A 19,148-nucleotide genomic window follows, 5' to 3' on the forward strand; every position below is an offset into this window, starting at 1 on the left:
TCTGTTTCAATTACACACAATGGAGTGACTATCACAGGCCCTTTTCTATGGGAATGGACAAACAAGACTAAGACACGCAATAGGTTTTCTATTGGTCTTGGTGGGACTGGGACCTGAACTTGCCCTAACATGGGCAGAAAGGGGTGTGTATAGACCTGTGTGTGTGTGTGTGTGTGTGTGTGTGTGTGTGTGTGTGTGTGTGTGTGTGTGTGTGTGTGTGTGTGTGTGTGTGTGTGTGTGTGTGTGTGTGTGTGTGTGTGTGTGTGTGTGTGTGTGTGTGTGTGTGTGTGTGTGTGTGTGTGTGTGTGTGTGCGTGCGTGCGCGTGGGCATGCGTGCGTGTGTGCGTGTGTAAAGGGGTGGGGAGGAATGGAGGCAGATGAAGGAGGGTGTGGGAAAACACCTTTACCTCACCATCCATATCACACAATGAGCATTTCCTCAGTACTAGAGAGTAGATGAATATTGTGCCTGAGAAGAGGCCATACCTTTTCTGAGAAGGTGTCATCAATGCTGAGACCTTGTCGTCATAGTACTTCCTCATTGCAAAGCGGTCCAGGGCCTGATCAGCACTATGTGAGACAGACACAGACATGGTTTAGGCTTAAACACTGACTTACCCTCCTCCTGTTTAGGCTTAAACACTGACTTACTCTACTGTTTAGGCTTAAGCACTGACAGGGTAAACACTCCTGACAATGATGGTAAGTAAGCTTTAGTTAAGACCTTTAGTTTTAAATAAGGGAACAGTGAACTAAACTGAACTGAGCGTAAGTCCTCAGCCTATACCAGAGACCCTCCTGGCTGACAGAGTGGAGGTACTCACACTGTAAACAAACATTGGAACTTATTCAATACATATCCTGTTTCTCTCTGACATGCACTCATGCACACGCATACACACATGCGCACACACACACACACGTGAGCATGCACACACTGACAGCGATGAAGAGAGAAAGTCAATCCAGAGTAAACAAAAAGGAGAGGAGGAGAGGAGAAAGAGGTCAGAGTGTGTAGCCAGTTACTGCTGTACCAACAGGCCTAAAACCAACAGGCGCTGGAGGCTTTTCACTAGAGGTCTCTCTCGCCGTCTTTTTCTCTCTTCCTCATCTGTCTCTCCATCTCTCTCCCTCCCCCACCATATATCTCCCTCTAAATCCCCCTGCCTCTCTCTGCCTCTCTTCTTCTTCCCCCTCACTTTCTTTCCTTCCCTCACAGTCCTCACTCTTTTTCTGTTCTACTCTCTCTCTCCCCTTCCCTCTTTATCAGTCTCTCTCTCCCCACTCTCTCCCACGTTGATTGGCCTGCCCTAGCAAGGCCTGCGCCAATGTGTACCCATATCACACGGGGGCTGTTTGCAGAAAGGATCTCCATAAGCGCATAAGACAAGACACACACAAACACACACAGCACTTCCCTTCACCTTATAAACCACTTTCTCGCTAAATGTTTGCAGTCAGCTCTTGACTTTAGGGATTAGCTGAGTTGCAGCTGCTCTGAATATCCTTTCAGAGTGTAAATGACTTTCATCTTTGTTTGTGTAACTTTATCCACTTAGAAGAACTGCATGTGCTCGAGGGGAAATTATTTTCTACTGAAGTGCCTTACTGAAACTCATATTTAATTGCTAAATTAATTTCCAGCTCCATTCAGTGAAAATTACGTTGACCTTTGTGATAAACGGCAGTTTCTGTCATAAGCTGACTGTCATGACTGTCTAGTATTGTCTATGTTGATTCAGAGTGTGTAATTCTGTAAGCGTGACTCATGACTTGTGACTTGCCTTTGATCCCACAACCATAAGTATTGATTGTTTGACTCACATTCTGAATTACTGTGGAATTCAGTGAAAGGGCTGAGTGGGCCAGTAGTGGTCAGACAGTGAAATAGATGAACTTTGTTTCTAGGCCTATATTTATCTGAGATATTTGGTTGTAGTTGACAAGGAGTTTGGACCCAAACATTCAATCAGTGCTACTCACTCCTGAGGTCAGATATTTTGGTTAGAGTGAAGTCATATTTCACAATGCTAAACCTCAATAAATGAAAATATTGATAAAAAGCTACATGAGATGGCATTTTTTGCAGCAGTTACCTGGCAGATATGTCAGTGAAATGCACGAACGATGAGATGACCACTCCAATTCTGCTTTTCCCACCCTGAAATACAAGACAGAGACAAGATGTCAAATTCATTCATATTTGTGTGCCAATGCTTAGGCATAATCATTTGCAACAGTAACAGGTAGTGTTATTAGATTATAAATAAACACTGTGTTGGAATGGTGTGGGCATACCCCAACTATAGAATGGCGTGGGCGTACCCCAACTATAGAATGGTGTGGGCGTATACCGGTCATTAAAAATATTCATGCGAGTTCACAGCTGATTGTACATGCTTGCTATTTCCTCAGCAGCATGAGGAAATAGCTAAACATTTGGAAATGGTCAGTTTGAGATAAGTTTGAGGTTGTGTTTTTGAAGTGTTTCTTTTTTGCTCAAATGTATGCTTTGACCACAAATAGTATGAGACAAGTCAACAACATTATTTGGGTATGAGTTAACAGAATTTAAATAAGTTCGATTTTTTACTGGACAGTGACTTTATATGATACGGTGAGACAAGTGATCTTTGTCCAGAAGAAAATAACGGAGAGATGATGAGAGGGTGATGACAGAGTGATGATGTTTATGCTCACCCTGCAGTGTATGACCACCACATGTAGAGGGTCAGCGTTGAGCCAGCCTTCCATGGCCTTACAGATGGTACACATCTTATCCAGAGGAGGGGCATGCAGGTCAGGCCAGCCCGTGTCCAGAGTCTGCAAACACAAGGTAAGTCACACACACTCTGTTATAGATAGTTCTAATCAATAAAACCTCTATACAACCTAAACAATCTATTTAGCACGCACAGAGTCTCCAGAAATCCTAGAGACAGCCTTTCTAAATCAAAGGGTTATCTAGTGAGACAGTTGTTCAAACATATACGGTTGAGATCCATGTGGCCACTTATATTCATTGATTTAGCTATAGCAAATACAGCCGAGTCATTCTGCAGTTTGTTGATACCTGTATCTCTTCAGCACCTCGTGTCTTGCCCTATGTTTTGTTTATGTTGCACATTCGTAAAAAGATAGTATGGTTGCTTTACCTTAGGGTTCATTTTAGAGAGATCATGTCTCTTCTCCGACAGGTTGATAATCTAGAAAGAAAAAATATATGTACACATGAATACATACATTTATGTTGCAATTTTATTATAGGCCTTTTATAACTATCTTATTAAAAAGTAACTGTTTCAACCGTTTTCACTTCCTCTTTCCCATATGAACTAAAGAAGGCTTCACAGCACTCCACACTAAATGGTTGAACTGAGGTTAAAGTAGGCTCTTGTCCTGTCAACATCACTTCTCTAGAAACCACAAAATGTGTCAATGAGACAATGACATAGGGTGAATAACAGTCACACTTTAAACCAAATAAACAAAGCAAACTTTAGATAAACTTTAATGATCTCACTCTAATATAAATATGATGTCTGCCACAAGATGTCAGATAAGACAGAAAGGACTAGGTATCTCAATAGTCTATGCACTACAAGTGAGATGAAGAATGGTGTGAGACACATGCACAAGAGTAGTGTTAACTGACCAGGTAGTTATCAGCGTGCTTGGACTTGAGCATTCGTGTGACATCCTTCAGATTGTTGAGGTAGATCTCTTCTGAGCATGTCCGAGGGAAGGACACGGCGATGATGCGCTCAGTCACGTAGGTCAGGTCAAGTTCGTATCCCTCATCCATTCTCACATCTGGGTCTTCTCCCTGTTGGGAGGGAGGGAAGGAGAGATAGAGAGAGAGATAGAGAGAGAGAGAGAGGTATAGAGATATATAGAGAGAGAGAGAGAGAGAGAGAGAGAGAGAGAGAGGAGAGGAGAGGAGAGAGAGAGGAGAGGAGGAGAGAGAGAGAGAGGAGAGGAGAGAGAGAGAGAGAGAGAGAGATGAGAGAGAGAGAGAGAGAGAGAGGAGAGAGAGAGAGAGAGAGAGAGAGAGAGAGAGAGAGAGAGAGAGAGAGAGAGAGAGAGAGAGAGAGAGAGAGAGAGAGAGAGAGAGAGAGAGAGAGAGAGAGAGAGAGAGAGAGAGAGAGAGAGAGAGAGAGAGAGAGAGAGAGAGAGAGAGAGAGAGAGAGAGAGAGAGAGATGCCTCAGGGCCTGCAACACACTTTCCTCTGCCCATTGACAGGATGCATGTTTTCACTCTAGTCAATGTTTGATGAGCAAAGTCCTTGGTGTCAGCCATTGTGCTCTGCCACCCCACTGATACCTCTACAATAGGAACACAGGCCTACTGTAGATTGTATGACAAAGAAGGACGTCTGTTTACATTTAACTGTCTGTCTGCACAGGTGCCACACTGACTGCCATTATGCCTCATGATAGGTTACTGCAGATGATGATGAAACACTATTTCCACTTCTATGTTCACTTTAGTTGTATTCCTAATTTCCATTTAATCCATGTAAAAAGTAACTGTTTTTGAATATGAAAACAAGGAAATAGTCACCAACTGATCATTCTCAAGTTCGCCCAGTAAAAACAAGACAAAAAAAAAAAAAAAAAAAAAAAAAAAAAACAAGACAGACAACAACAATGAAACAAAAGGAAACATGAAAACTCTGTTGTCTTCCAGTTGAAACCAGTCATGTGCTGTGTAGCCCTGAAATATGGCATGTTCCTCTGACCTCATGGTCATGAACTTCCGGTGTAGCTGCTGGGGAGAGAGAAAGAGAGCGGGAGAGAGAGGCTTCCCCCACTCATCCACACATCTCTTATCTATCCATCTGTGATCTGTGTTTTGGCCTAGTGCTCTGTCTTTCCTGTCAGCTGGGGAATAGGGAAGTGATTCTTTAAACAACAGGCAGGCAGTTAACTGGCGCTCCTGCGAAGATCATCCATCCAAAATACCACAATACAAATCCCAGCGTGAATTCTTCTAGGAATCATTTTCACATCAGAATCATGTTCTATTTTTAGGCCATTCTATCAGTTTTATAACAACGAGAATCAAAGTAAGGAATCAAACCGATAGAAGTTTCATAACACACTCAGATCAGTATTTATTTCACGTTAGTTACCACAGAGGGATAGCTTTGGCATGGCTGTGTAGAGATAGAATTACGAAACAACAAAACTCTCAATGTCTACGTGTCAGTCTATTGCATGCCTGTCTATCTAATCTAGACCAACAGGATGACCACAAATAGTCAGCTTGGAATTTATTTCTGCTCCCACCCCAACACCACACACTCCCAACGATAAAGGGAGTGAATCGAAATGTCGGGTTTCAGTCCGGTCACCTGATTGTTTGTTGTGATTAACAGTGAAAAGGCCTGAATGTGCCTGTTACAGTTTTTTACAATCACTATGGCACTAATTTCGGAACCTTGATGTCATTTTTCAAAACTCTAGACACAAAACTCACAACCAATGATCAAAATGTAAATTTTTCAAAACTCTAACATTTTTTCCAATTGCTTGGATACAATACACATAAAGCTAAGATCATTTGTTCATTGAACTAAAATCACATGCTCAAAATGACACAACATAACATCAAAGTAATACCATTACAAAATGCAATTCACACATTACATCTGAGATGACTGTCTATTCATTTCATTACAATGATCTAACTATCAATTGATACAACTGCTCAAAATGATAAGTAACTGTTGCGTTACTCTTAATGCATAGTTTTACGGAAACTGACGAACAATATTCCATGTTTAGATCATGAAAGTTTCAGGATAACGAGATCCATTGACACCAATTACCGTGGAACATGAACCAATTGGACTACATTATCTATGGATGTAATATTTCATCATCATTCTTTATCAGACACTGTTTCTATGGTCCCATGTACCACTTTTCCAGACCATGTTTTCAGATTTGACATTACTGTACACTCACCGGCCACTTTATTAGGTACATCTATCTAGTACTGGGTAGGACCCCCTTTTGCCTCCACAACAGCCTGAATTATTCACGGTGTTGTACATTAAGAGATGCCCTTCTGCACACCACTGTTTTAAACAGCTGTTATTTGAGCGTTTGTGGCCTTTCTGTTAGCTTGAATGAGTCTGGATATTCTCTTCTGACCTCTCTCATTAACAAGGTGGTTTTGCCCAGAGAACTGCCGCTCACTGAATGTGTTTTGTTTATCACACCATTCTCTGTAAACTCTAGAGACTGTAGTGCGTAAAAATCCCAGGAAGGCAGCTGTTTCTGAGATGCTGGAATCACCATGTGTGGCATCAACAATCATACCAGGGTCAAAGTTGCTTAGATTACGCATCTTGCCCATTCTAATGTTAGGTCGAACAACATCTAAAGCTCTCTACTCTTTATACTCTATATATTGAGTTGCAGGCAGCCACATGATTCGCTGTTTGAATGTAACCGTCCTTGATGAGCTAAATCAGGTCTTTAGAGCTGATGGCATGACCTATGTCATTGTGTGGGATATGTCAGGTTCCACTATGCTCAAATGGTGCAAGCATGGTTTCAGGCCCATCCACAATTTACCACCCTGTGCTTACCCCCATACTCTCCTTTCCTTAACCCGATTGAGGAATTTTTCTCCACATGGAGGTTGAAGGTATATGATAGGCGCCCTCACGAACAAGCCACCCTTCTACAGGCCATGGATGACGCATGCAATAACATCATGGCAGACCAGTATCAGGCCTGGATTTGCCATGCCTGAAGATTCTTCCCAAGATGTTTGGCTAATGAAAACATCCATTGTGATGTGGATGAGAACCTGTGGCCAAATGTTTGATGGAAATATAGAAGTACAGTAATCAATCCTTTGTTTTGCTTTCTACAGTAAGCCAGGTGAGGAACACTGCAGTTGATGTTTTACAGTAAGCCAGGTGAGGAACACTGCAGTTGATGTTTTACAGTAAGCCAGGTGAGGAACACTGCAGTTGATGTTTTACAGTAAGCCAGGTGAGGAACACTGCAGTTGATGTTTTACAGTAAGCTAGGTGAGGAACACTGCAGTTGATGTTTTACAGTAAGCCAGGTGAGGAACACTGCAGTTGATGTTTTACAGTAAGCCAGGTGAGGAACACTGCAGTTGATGTTTTACAGTAAGCCAGGTGAGGAACACTGCAGTTGACCTTTAACTGTTTTTTCTTTTTTTGTAGCTCATTATTTTTGCTTTGATTCAAAGAAACCTGTGTTGTGATTTTATTGTATTTCATCAATAAATTTCATATTTTGTTCAATGATTCCACTGTGTCTGTAGTATTCTCTCTACTAGTCATTTTACAGTGATGCATTTACATGTAGTAGCATAATGAAACATGTATCACATATTTTGTACTACAATATTTAATGATTGTACGAACAACTACACAGTGAAACTATCGGTATCTTGTGTGTGGGTGATCTAAATGAATGCTCCTATGGTATTTCATGATAAATGAGTTATTTGAACCGATGATTCTGCAAGTGCAAGGTTTCTTTAAAGATATGAATGCACAATGCAAAGTTTTGAACATTGGACAGCCTGTGTTACAAGTGATGACCGTTTTGAGTTTTGTGTCTAGAGTTTTGGAAAAGGATCACAAGGTTCTGAAATTAGTGCCAAAGTGATTGTTAAAAACTGTAATCAAGTCTGAAGTGACTGCAGGCTAAAGTCAAACACTTTGAAGGACTCTGGAGAAAGGGGCCAGGACCGTAAAACCAGGGGGCCGTGGACTACTCCACCCAGGGGCTTAAACCCCTCGGAGAAGAATGAAAAGGGGCCGTGTGTGTGTGTGTGTGTGCGTGTGTGCATGCGTGCATGCGTGTGTGCGTGTGTGTGTAGGGGGTGTCACAAGGGTCTGCAGTTAGTGTAATAGCAGGGTATGGCCATTTTCTCCGGGAGCTGCAGGAAAAACTGTCTATCAGAAATGTATGAAAAGGTTGACCGGCCAACACTTGAGGGTTGTGTTTTCAGTGGCGGAGCATAGTACCAGAGAGAGGAGATGGGTAACCACCAGTACTTAACCTTCAATCCCCAAGCCGTAAGATTGCCAAATAGAGAACAAAATGGCTACACGGACTACCTGAGTTGACCCTTGTATTTTTTACATTTTTTTGCACTGTCTCTATGCACACTCAAAGGACTCTACACACTCACGCACACTGACACTCCAACACACAAACACAGACACACATACATGCAAACACACACACGCAAATACACGCAAACGCACACTTAATTTGCTCACACGAATAACATTTATACTGACTCTACAAACACGCACACACACTCACACACCAACATCACATACACTCTGTTTGTCATGTATTTTGATGCCTAGTCAACTTACCCCTTATAAATACAGTACTGTATCTATCTCTATCACTCCAGTATCCCTGCATATTGTAAATATGCTATTGGAACTGACCCTGTATGTGTGTTTCTGTTACTTTTAGTGCTACATTGATGTTGATGACTTTATTTGGGGTAAAGAGCTCACAAGAAAGACATTTCACTGTAGTTAATAAAGTTATTCAAAACGCTGAGGTTAAAGTCTGTTTGAGTTGAAAGTCTGTTTGAGGTTAAAGTCTGTGTTTGATAGTCAGCCCTTGATAAGGTATTTGATAGAATCAATGTGGGCAAAGTCTTCCTCATCCCATGAAGTTCTATGGAGGGTAGGCCTACATTAATTATTTTATAAAGACTATCCTACTTTTTTTCAATTGAGATGTTTTCATTTCCAAAACGCAGTCTATTAGATACATCAAAACATATTTCAGAGTATACCTGATGATAAATCTACATTCCGATGTGAGCACAGATATTTTAAAGAAGTTAGGGAAACCTACTCATCTATTTCATGTAATCCTAAAACTCCATAATTTTATACTCAATCACATATCAATATAAATCATCCAGACATACTCTACACTGCGGTAGTTCCTTTCAACTAAACCTCTCTCTCCCATAGTCCCTTTCTGTCTCTCATCAGTCACGTCAGGAAAACAGCAGCGACTTGCCCCAGCATGCACTACAGATCATTGCTCTTTAATTTACAAGGAGTGCTTTTGTTCCTGGTTCAGTGCATGGTGCTCGGCCACAATGGCACAACACAACAACCATCCCAGGCAGCCGAGCTAAGGATCGGAAAGCACAGCCCACCCATGGCACAGTGACTGGGAGTAGACAGTAGAGTAATGGCGGATGAGAAGGCGTAGGCCTAAGCTAAGCAGAGTGGTGTTTGAAAAGTAGGTTGCCAGCAGCAGGCTTCATAGAGAACAAGCTGAAACAGGTATACTAGTGTAGGTAAGGATTCTAGGGGATTTAGGTGTGTCTACTCTGAAACCCCTAGCTGACACAGCCCCTGGAGGTATGGGTAAAGGCTGGCTGGGCTGTGGTGCGTGGGCGCTGTCAGCGAGGCTTAGATGTATATATATCACTCAGCACTGTGAGGCCTGGGACTGCGTCTCAATAGTCCCCAATGGTTTCTTTTCTTTCAGTCATCATGAAGGAGAGGTCTGAGGCGAAGAGAGGTACCACCTCAGATTATTGATACCCAGCCCTGATCAGTCCTGGAAACTACACCTCTCACCTGGCTGTAGTTGACACTGCATGGAATATTCCATCTTAAATTGCAGGGGAGTTCAATTTAACCTGTATTTAATTAGGCAAGTCAGTTAAGAACAAATTCTTATTCACAGTGACAGCCTACGCAGAGGAAACACTGAGCGCTGTTGACATGCTGAGGATAAAATCCACCAGCTAGTAATCAATGTTGGTCAGCCTCAGAGGATGGAAACATGGCCCAATCATGTGAACAGTGACATCATGGTTGTTTTCATTTTTAAGCATATGTTGGTGACAATGGTTGACAAAAACTCAGCATTCTGGCCTGTCACAAATAATAAAGTCATCCAATTGGGATAATAGGGCTGGACGACAGCAACAAAGTCCAATTAAGACATCCAAGTTTTGTTTGTATGTTATTAGTCCGGTTGCTACACGTCTTCAGAATCCTCAGTTACATTTTCCATGAAAGGCACATTGGGGTGATCATGATGGAGTGGAGACTGTGTGTATGTGTGACTGTGAGAGTGATTTGTTAAGAAACACCATATATATGGATGGATATTGAAATTAAGCATTAGATGTGGATGAAACTCAAGAGAAGTGAAACAAGCATAAACTATGGCTGTTAAAGGAATGGAAAAACCGAGAGAGGGAGTCATTGGTGTAGAGGGAAAAGGAGCAGCACATGAAACAGCTTAAGGTGAGGGAAGCAGTATAATCCTTTAAAGACAGTGTCTAAAACCACACGGAGGGGATAAAACTCACTCTGCAGCCATAAAGTCCACAGTGCTTACTACTACAGCTGGCCATCTTTAGAAGTCCTAATCATTGTATTATTGGTAAATATCATTCATATAACCTGACTTACCAAGCAGGTACTATTTCACCAGCAGTGTCTGGCCAGAAACCAGATCAATAACTACAATAACAGCCATGTCTTATTAAGTTAGGCATTTTTCAATGGACCAGTAGATCAGTCAATAAATACGGGAGGTATTGAACAGGGAAAGAATGTAGTGAACAAAGTCCATGATTTAAAGTTCAATGGGTTAGTAGTTGGCAACAAATAGGCACCGTCTACTCAATCATTTGACTGCTCAGGCGTAGCTAATATTGGATGTTGGTTCACCACACTATTACTTTCTTAGGATATATTGCCAACATGTGATGGCCAACAATCACCCCTTGGCTGGCTCGTGGTAAGTTCCATTCCTTGACTCAAAACATCAAATTTAGAAGTGTTCCTATTGGCTGGCCTTGGTTCGTGACTGACAGTTTGTGGCAGTGCAGTCCATTATTGGGTTAGTTGAGAATTCACCATGGTCACATTAAACCAAAATATGTTCCAGTGGTGAAAAGTAGAGCAGACGGATCTCCACCAACTTAACACTCCAGAAAATAAACTCCCAGTTCTCTCTGAACCAAACATTGCCCAAACCCAAATCTATGGTCAATAAAGTAGAGTCAGCCTCTCCACCAGGACCTAAAGTTTATATGGTATTAACAAGTTGAATGTGCCATACTTCCATTTATGAATAGTGGAATGAAGGATGAAAGCTAGATAAACAAAATGGGATATTTCTGCAAGGGAGGATATAGCTCAGTACAGCCCAGCAAGGGAGGACTTGGCTGTGCTGTGGACCAATGTAAAAACCAGCCACACGTAGCCTACTGTCTCTCTGGGAGTCAGTGTGTTTGGTCCGGCAGCCAGGGACACATTCATGATCTTCTAAGATGTTTGTCTTCGACCCTCAGCCACACCAAACATGTTTTTTAACTTTTCAGGAAGTCCGGCTGCTTATGGGGAGACTGTTAAGGTGGAATGTTTTTTAATTGGCCCTTGTCATATGTAATTTGCAACCTGTCATTTCACCTTTTAGTACTAGTAGGATCTCCGCTGGCTTTGGGTCACAGAGTTAAGGCCTCTGCAAACAAGCATATGAGTTCAATGGAGTATTGGAATTCTTATATTGTTTCCAATGTTGTCTTTGTGTCTTTCATGTCCAACTCTATTTTATAGGGAGTGTATAGCACAATATGGAAGGTTGGAATAGCTGAGCCTGCGCTTTAGTTTTGTATGGCTGAGGTTCAACTCTTCACCTCAACACTGCATGTTCTTTGCTTGTGGTGCGGTATATCACTTCTCAGTGCTACTGCTAGTTTGCATAGACTGTGGGCTCCTGAAGGTATTTAGCATTCAAATCTGGACACCATCTAATAACCCACCCTAATTCCCATCAGTCATTCAGACAGAGCACCATGCATGCTCTTATAGAAGCAGCAGCAGCGCACTTTAAACAGTCAGGGAGGATAACATCTCCCACAACAACATAACAGCCTGGATGGATGAAGTGGCTTTGGGGAGAAGAGGCCATAGTTTGTTCTGCCTGTTTCCTGTCTCGCTCCATGCATTTACGCTGTGGCTTTGAGGCCCATTCAACACCGAAGGGCCGAAATAAACAAAACGGTGGAATCTGTGGGGAAAAAAGCAGCAGGAGGGGAAACTGGAGAAAAGGGGATATTTTTAATGCTGTTAATTTAGCAATTCTGGAACTCAAACATATAGTTGTGTCTCATTTTCACAGGATGTTTTGAAGGGAAATGAAAGCGAGCTGCTTCCCTGCCTCTGGGTGAATCTGTGTGCAGCAGCAGCACCCACCAGCCTCCTAAAGCACCACCTAATTACCACCTTCGTTCCCAAGGTCATAGAGGAATGCGTTCCAAAATGGATTACCCTCCCGTTTTCTCTCTCTCTCATTGCTCTCCCTCTCTTCACTCTGGCTAATGGCTTACATATGTGTGCTGTGTGGCTAGCTGCTCCTTTCTGTGACACTATACTGTCCCAGCAGCCCTCAGTCCTACAGTCAGTCCCTGCCCTGTGAAGAACAGAATGCCTTTTTCTACTTCCTGTACACACACACTAGCCTTCTTCCAAACCACAATATCAGGGTCCTATCCATCCGTCTCTCAGCTAGCTCTTTGTAATCTCTCTTTTATCAAAGGAGAGAGAGAGACAGAGAAGAGAATTGTTTCTTTCTACACTTGTCTCACAGTTTCTATTGATAGTTAAACATGATCTGTATGTGTGTGTTCTTATGTGTGTGTTCATGGTGCAGTAGAGCTTTTCTTCTGTTTGTTTTAAAGATAGATAGCTACAGGAAGGAGAGAAATGGAGATATCTAGACAGGTAACGAGGAGGGTGTAGCCAATGTGAGGTAAGAGGGACTCTTGTACATGTCATCAACAATGGCTGCCTAAAAACTGCAGCCCTGAGGCCTGGAATACCATGCAGAAGCTGTGGCTTGAAGAATACCTATATCTCTCTTTCACTTTCCATCTTTTCTTCCTCCAGGCAGACCAGCCATTCAAAAAATTTAGTTAATGATATAATGAAAAAAAAAAATGCTGCAGACTCATTGAGGACTATGCTAGCTCTGAAAGGTCTCCAGCACAGCAAAGCCCCAAATATCATGGAGTACCAAACCAATACAAAAGAAAGCTTAACCAGTAGGACATTCACAGTGGCACGATTCTCTCACTGTGTGAAAAGCTGCAGCCAAAGCTTGATGAAGAGATCATGTTTTTTTAATTAACAACACTCACTGTATCTTGAATCCAAGATGGCGTAGCACTCACTGTACCCTGAATCCAAGATGGCGTAGCAGTGTAGACGTGTTTTGTTTCATCCTCTTGTGTACGTTTGTATTTTTTGTATTTCTTGTATATATTTAAAAAAAATATTCTATCTCTTCGATTTTTATTTAGATTATACCTTCCGCTAACCTACCTCACCCAATGTGACACGGAATCGCTATTATTTTTTTAACTTTGGAACACATTCAAGAACCCCCAGTAGCTAACCAGCTAATCAGCTACAAGCTATTTAGTCATATTTAGCCGATGCTAGCAGCTTTTACCTTCTGCACAGACACCAGTCCTGTTATTAGCCTGGATATCACTCTCCAATTTACCAGCATCGGACTGTCTCTCCACAACAACGCCGGATTCCTTCCGTAATCCCTGAGCCACTACTTCTGATCCTCACAGCTAGCTTGCAGCTAGCACCACTGCCACGAAGCTAGCACCAGTTAGCAAACACAATTCTACAATACCTCTTTCGCCATCGCCATCCGGCTTGGACTCTCTGTCGACACGACCACATCTGGTCTGCAGACGAATACCCCATCCGCTGTGCCCTCAACCGGCCTCCGTCTGAGCAGACCCCCTCCGTCTGACCCCCCGGGCTACTAACTTTAAACGCCGCGTGCTAGCTTAGTGGAGGCCTCCCTGCTCCATCTACGGCTGCCCCCTGGACACTATGATCACTTGGCTCATAGCTGATGCCTGCCGGACTGTCCATTAATTCACGGTACTCCATTCTGTTTATTTGTGTTTTATTTGTCGGCTCTGTGTTTTAACTCAGGCTCTGTGTGTAGTTAATCCGACCCTCTCTGCCTAGTCATCGCCATTTTTACCTGCTGTTGCTGTGTTAGCTGACTAGCTGCTGTTATCTCACCTGTTGTTTTAGCTAGCTCTCCCAATCAAGACCTGCAATCACTTTATGCCTTACTGTATGTCTCTCTCAAATATCAATATGCCTTGTATACTGTTGTTCAGGCTAGTTATCATTGTTTTGGTTTGCAATGGACCCCGTAGTTCCACTCTCTGTACCTCTGATACCTCCTTTGTCCCACCTCCCACACATGCGGTGACCTCACCCATTGAGACCAGCATGTCCAGAGATACAACCTCTCTTATCATCACCCAGTGCCTGGGCTTGCCTCCGCTGTACCCGTGCCCCACCATACCCCTATCTGCACATTATGCCCAGGATCTATTCTACCACGCCCATAAATCTGCTCCTTTTATTTCTTGTCCCCAACGCTCTAGGCGACCAGTTTTGATAGCCTTTAGCCACACCCTCATCCTACTACTCCTCTGTTCCCCGGGTGATGTGGAGGTAAACCCAGACCCTGCATGTCCCCAGGCACCCTCATTTGTTGACTTCTTTGATCGAAAACGCCTTGGCCTCATGCATGTCAACATCAGAAGCCTCCTCCCTAAGTTTGTCTTACTCACCGCTTTAGCACACTCTGCCAACCCTGATGTCCGTGTCTGAATCCTGGCTTAGGAAGGCCACAAAAAATTCTGAGATTTCCATACCCAACTATAACACTTTCCATCAACATAGAACTGCCAAAGGGGGAGGAGTTTCAATCTACTGCAGAGATAGCCTGCAAAGTTCTGTCATACTTTCCAGGTCTATGACCAAACAGTTCGAACTTCTAATTTTAAAAATTAATCTCTTCAGAAATAAGTCTCTCACTGTTGCCGCCTGCTACCGACCCCCCTCAGCTCCCAGCTGTGCCCTGGACACCATCTGTGAATTGATCGCTCCCCATCTAGCTTCAGAGTTTGTTCTGTTAGGTGACCTAAACTGGGATATGCTTAACACCCCGGCAGTCCTACAATCTAAGCTAGATGCCCTCAATCTCACACAAGTCATCAAGGAACCCACCAGGTACAACCCTAAATCCGTAAACATGGGCACCCTAATAGACATTATCCTGACCAACTTGCCCTCCAAATACACCTCTGCTGTCTTCAATCAAGATCTCAGCGATCATTGCCTCATTGCCTGTATCCGCTATGGGTCCGCGGTCAAACGACCACCCCTCATCACTGTCAAACGCTCCCTAAAACACTTCTGCGAACAGGCCTTTCTAATCGACCTGGCCCGGGTACCCTGGAAGGATATTGACCTCATCCCGTCAGTTGAGGATGCCTGGTCATTCTTTAAAAGTTACTTCCTCACCATATTAGACAAGCATGCTCCGTTCAAAAAATGCAGAACTAAGAACAGATATAGCCCTTGGTTCACTCCAGACCTGACTGCCCTCGACCAGCACAAAAACATCCTGTGGCGAACTGCAATAGCATCGAAGAGCCCCCGGGATATGCAACTGTTCAGGGAAGTCAGGAACCAATACACGCAGTCAGTCAGGAAAGCAAAGTCCAGCTTTTTCAAGCAGAAATTTGCATCCTGTAGCTCTAACTCCAAAAAGTTCTGGGATACTGTAAAGTCCATGGAGAACAAGAGCACTTCCTCCCAGCTGCCCACTGCACTAGGCTAGGTAACACGGTTACCACCGATAAATCCGTGATAATCGAAAACTTCAACAAGCATTTCTCAACGACTGGCCATGCCTTCCTCCTGGCGACTCCAACCTTGGCCAACGGCCCCCCCCCCCCCCCCCCCCCCCCCCCCGCCGCTACTCGCCCAAGCCTCCCCAGCTTCTCCTTTACCCAAATCCAGATAACAGATGTTCTGAAAGAGCAGCAAAACCTGGACCCATACAAATCAGCTGGGCTTGACAATCTGGACCCCCTATTTCTGAAACTGTCCGCCGCCATTGTCGCACCCCCTATTACCAGCCTGTTCAACCTCTCCTTCGTATCATCTGAGATCCCCAAGGATTGGAAAGCTGCCGCGGTCATCCCCCTCTTCAAAGGGGGAGACACCCTGGACCCAAACTGTTACAGACCTATATTCATCCTGCCCTGCCTATCTAAGGTCTTCGAAAGCCAAGTCAACAAACAGATCACTGACCATCTCGAATCCCACCGTACCTTCTCCGCTGTGCAATCCGGTTTCCGAGCCGGTCACGGGTGCACCTCAGCCACGCTCAAGGTACTAAACGATATCATAACCGCCATCGATAAAAGACAGTACTGTGCAGCCGTCTTCATCGACCTGGCCAAGGCTTTCGACTCTGTCAATCACCATATTCTTATCGGCAGACTCAGTAGCCTCGGTTTTTCTAATGACTGCCTTGCCTGGTTCACCAACTACTTTGCAGACAGAGCTCAGTGTGTCAAATCGGAGGGCATGCTGTCAGGTCCTCTGGCAGTCTCTATGGGGGTACCTCAGGGTTCAATTCTCGGGCCGACTCTTTTCTCTGTATTAATCAATGATGTTGCTCTTGCTGCGGGCGATTCCCTGATCCACCTCTACGCAGACGACACCATTCTGTATACTTCTGGCCCTTCCTTGGACATTGTGCTATCTAACCTCCAAACGAGCTTCAATGCCATATCAATGCCATATTCAATGCCATCTACAAAATAGCTTCCAATACTCTACTCAGCAAACTGGATGCAGTTTATCATAGTGCCATCCGTTTTGTTACTAAAGCACCTTATACGACCCACCACTGCGACCTGTATGCCCTAGTCGGCTGGCCCTCGCTACATGTTCGTCGTCAGACCCACTGACTCCAGGTCATCTACAAGGCTATGCTAGGTAAAGTGCCGCCTTATCTCAGTTCACTGGTCACGATGGCTACACCCACCCGTAGCACGCGCTCCAGCAGGTGTATCTCACTGATCATCCCTAAAGCCAAAACCTCATTTGGACGCCTTTCCTTCCAGTTCTCTGCTGCCTGCGACTGGAATGAATTGCAAAAATCTCTAAAGTTGGAGACTTTTATCTCCCTCAACAACTTTAAACATCTGCTATCCGAGCAGCTAACCGATCGCTGCAGCTGTACATAGTCCATCGGTATATAGCACACCCAATTTACCTACCTCACCCCCCATACTGCTTTTATTTATTTACTTTTCTGCTCTTTTTCACACCAGTATCTCTACTTGCACATGATCATCTGATGATTTATCACTCCAGTGTTAATCTGCTAAATTGTAATTATTCGATTTATTGCCTACCTTCTCATGCCGTTTGCACACATTGTATATAGATTCTCTTTTTTTCAACCATGTTATTGACTTGTTTATTGTTTACTCCATGTGTAACTCTGTGTTGTTGTCTGTTCACACTGCTATGCTTTATCTTGGCCAGGTCGCAGTTGCAAATGAGAACTTGTTCTCAACTAGCCTACCTGGGTAAATAAAGGTGAAAAAAATAAATAATAATAATAATAATAATTCAAAGAAAACACACCCACACTGCACGTTGAGTTTGAATGACCCTCTTCTCTCTCTTCAGAATTCCGCCTGCCCCCCCGCTGACACACACATACACACACATACACACACACAAACAGACACAAACACACACACACACACACACACACACACACACACACAAGTATGGCACAGAGCCAAAGTAAATAAAGACTAAGCAATGCCCCCATTTTATATTTTGAATGAATTCCACTGAATGAAATGTGCTTGAACCACAGGATAAAGAGAGAAGCATTGATAACATCACCAGACTGCATGAAACTACTCCAGAACTGATTTGAAGTACTAGCACAACACTAAAACCATCTCCCCTGCAAGTGAAACACTATAAACTACTTAAAACCTTACCGTTTCAAAACTGAAAATAGGAACTTTTATTCTCCTTCTTCCTTTGAAATCCCTTGTCAGTCAGACACTGCTGAAAAGGAGGAGGGTGATAATGTCCAGGCAAAGAAGAGAAGAGAAGATGAGGTTTAGTTTAGGTCCCGTCACACAGGCTTAGAGGAGGCTGACTGGCTCATTCTCCTGTGCTGGAATGCGGTTGCAGGGTGATCAGAGGCACTTCTGTGAGCTCACTTTGTCCGGCTTTGCCTCCCCCACTGCTTCTCCCTCCCAGGCTGTTGCAGCTGACTCCTACTACTGGCTGTTGGCTTCTGTTGGCCGTGTTAAAATGGAAGCCCTGCTCTGTTCCTGAACTGCTGCACTGCTCTGCTCCACTCAACCCCCAACACACTTCCTTCAGTCAGTGAAGGCTGCTAGGTGCTGCCGCAGACACAAGTCCTGGCATGGGATAGTCCTCCCACTGTGGCTGGGCTGGGGCTGCCTCCCTTGCTGATCCCTCCCTCTTCCACTCTCCCTTCCTCCCTCCTCCCTTTCCACCCACTCCACCTCTCTCTCACTCACACACATTCTCATACTGCCTCCATGTCTGCTTCAGTTTTTGCCAGAGCTGGCCAGTGGATGGACACACACACACACACACACACACACACACACACACACACACACACACACACACACACACACACACACACACACACACACACACACACACACACACACACACACACACACACACACACACACACACACACACAGAGAGTTGAGAGGGGGATGGGTGGGAGTGATGGAACAGGGGGGGGCACATTATACTGGACATTTGATCAGCTGGTTAAACAAAAATCATTGAAATCTATTCTGATTAGTTGAGCCATTTGTTGAAGTGTCTGGAGCCCTCAAGGAAATACACAACATGACCAAAAGTATGTGGACACTTGCTTCTCAAACATCTCATTCCAAAATCATGGGCATTAATATGGAGTTGGTCCCCCCTATGCTGCTACAACAGCCTCCACTCTTCTGGGATTTGATTCCATTCAGCCACAAGAGCATTAGTTCGGTCGGGCACTGATGTTGGGCGAATAGTGTTGAGGTCAGGGCTCACTGCAGGCCAGTCAATTTCTTCCACACCAATCTCAACAAACCATTTCTGTATCGACCTCGCTTCGTGCATGGAGGCACTGTCATGCTGAAACAGGAAAGGGCCTTCCCCAAACTG

At 43.9% G+C, this 19,148-nt stretch overlaps 1 protein-coding gene across 2 annotated transcripts in view; it reads right to left on the reverse strand.

Annotated features, from left to right (window-relative positions):
* Positions 1-18,400, reverse strand: part of LOC129813990 (tensin-3-like) — a 77,870-nt gene extending 59,470 nt beyond the window's left edge. The window contains exons 1-6 of one of the 2 annotated variants that reach the window (XM_055866687.1): positions 17,939-18,400; positions 3,656-3,826; positions 3,156-3,206; positions 2,701-2,823; positions 2,097-2,161; positions 487-570 (exon numbers count right to left, since the gene is read on the reverse strand). In XM_055866687.1, the coding sequence (XP_055722662.1) occupies positions 487-570; positions 2,097-2,161; positions 2,701-2,823; positions 3,156-3,206; positions 3,656-3,805 (473 nt within the window). In that variant the 5' untranslated portion in view covers positions 3,806-3,826; positions 17,939-18,400. The remainder of the gene's footprint in view (positions 1-486; positions 571-2,096; positions 2,162-2,700; positions 2,824-3,155; positions 3,207-3,655; positions 3,827-17,938) is intronic. The other variant, XM_055866686.1, reaches the window with a different exon arrangement.
* Positions 18,401-19,148: the final 748 nt, after the last annotated feature.

This window comes from Salvelinus fontinalis, chromosome 17 (assembly GCF_029448725.1).
Source record: "Salvelinus fontinalis isolate EN_2023a chromosome 17, ASM2944872v1, whole genome shotgun sequence".
NCBI lineage: Eukaryota > Metazoa > Chordata > Actinopteri > Salmoniformes > Salmonidae > Salvelinus > Salvelinus fontinalis.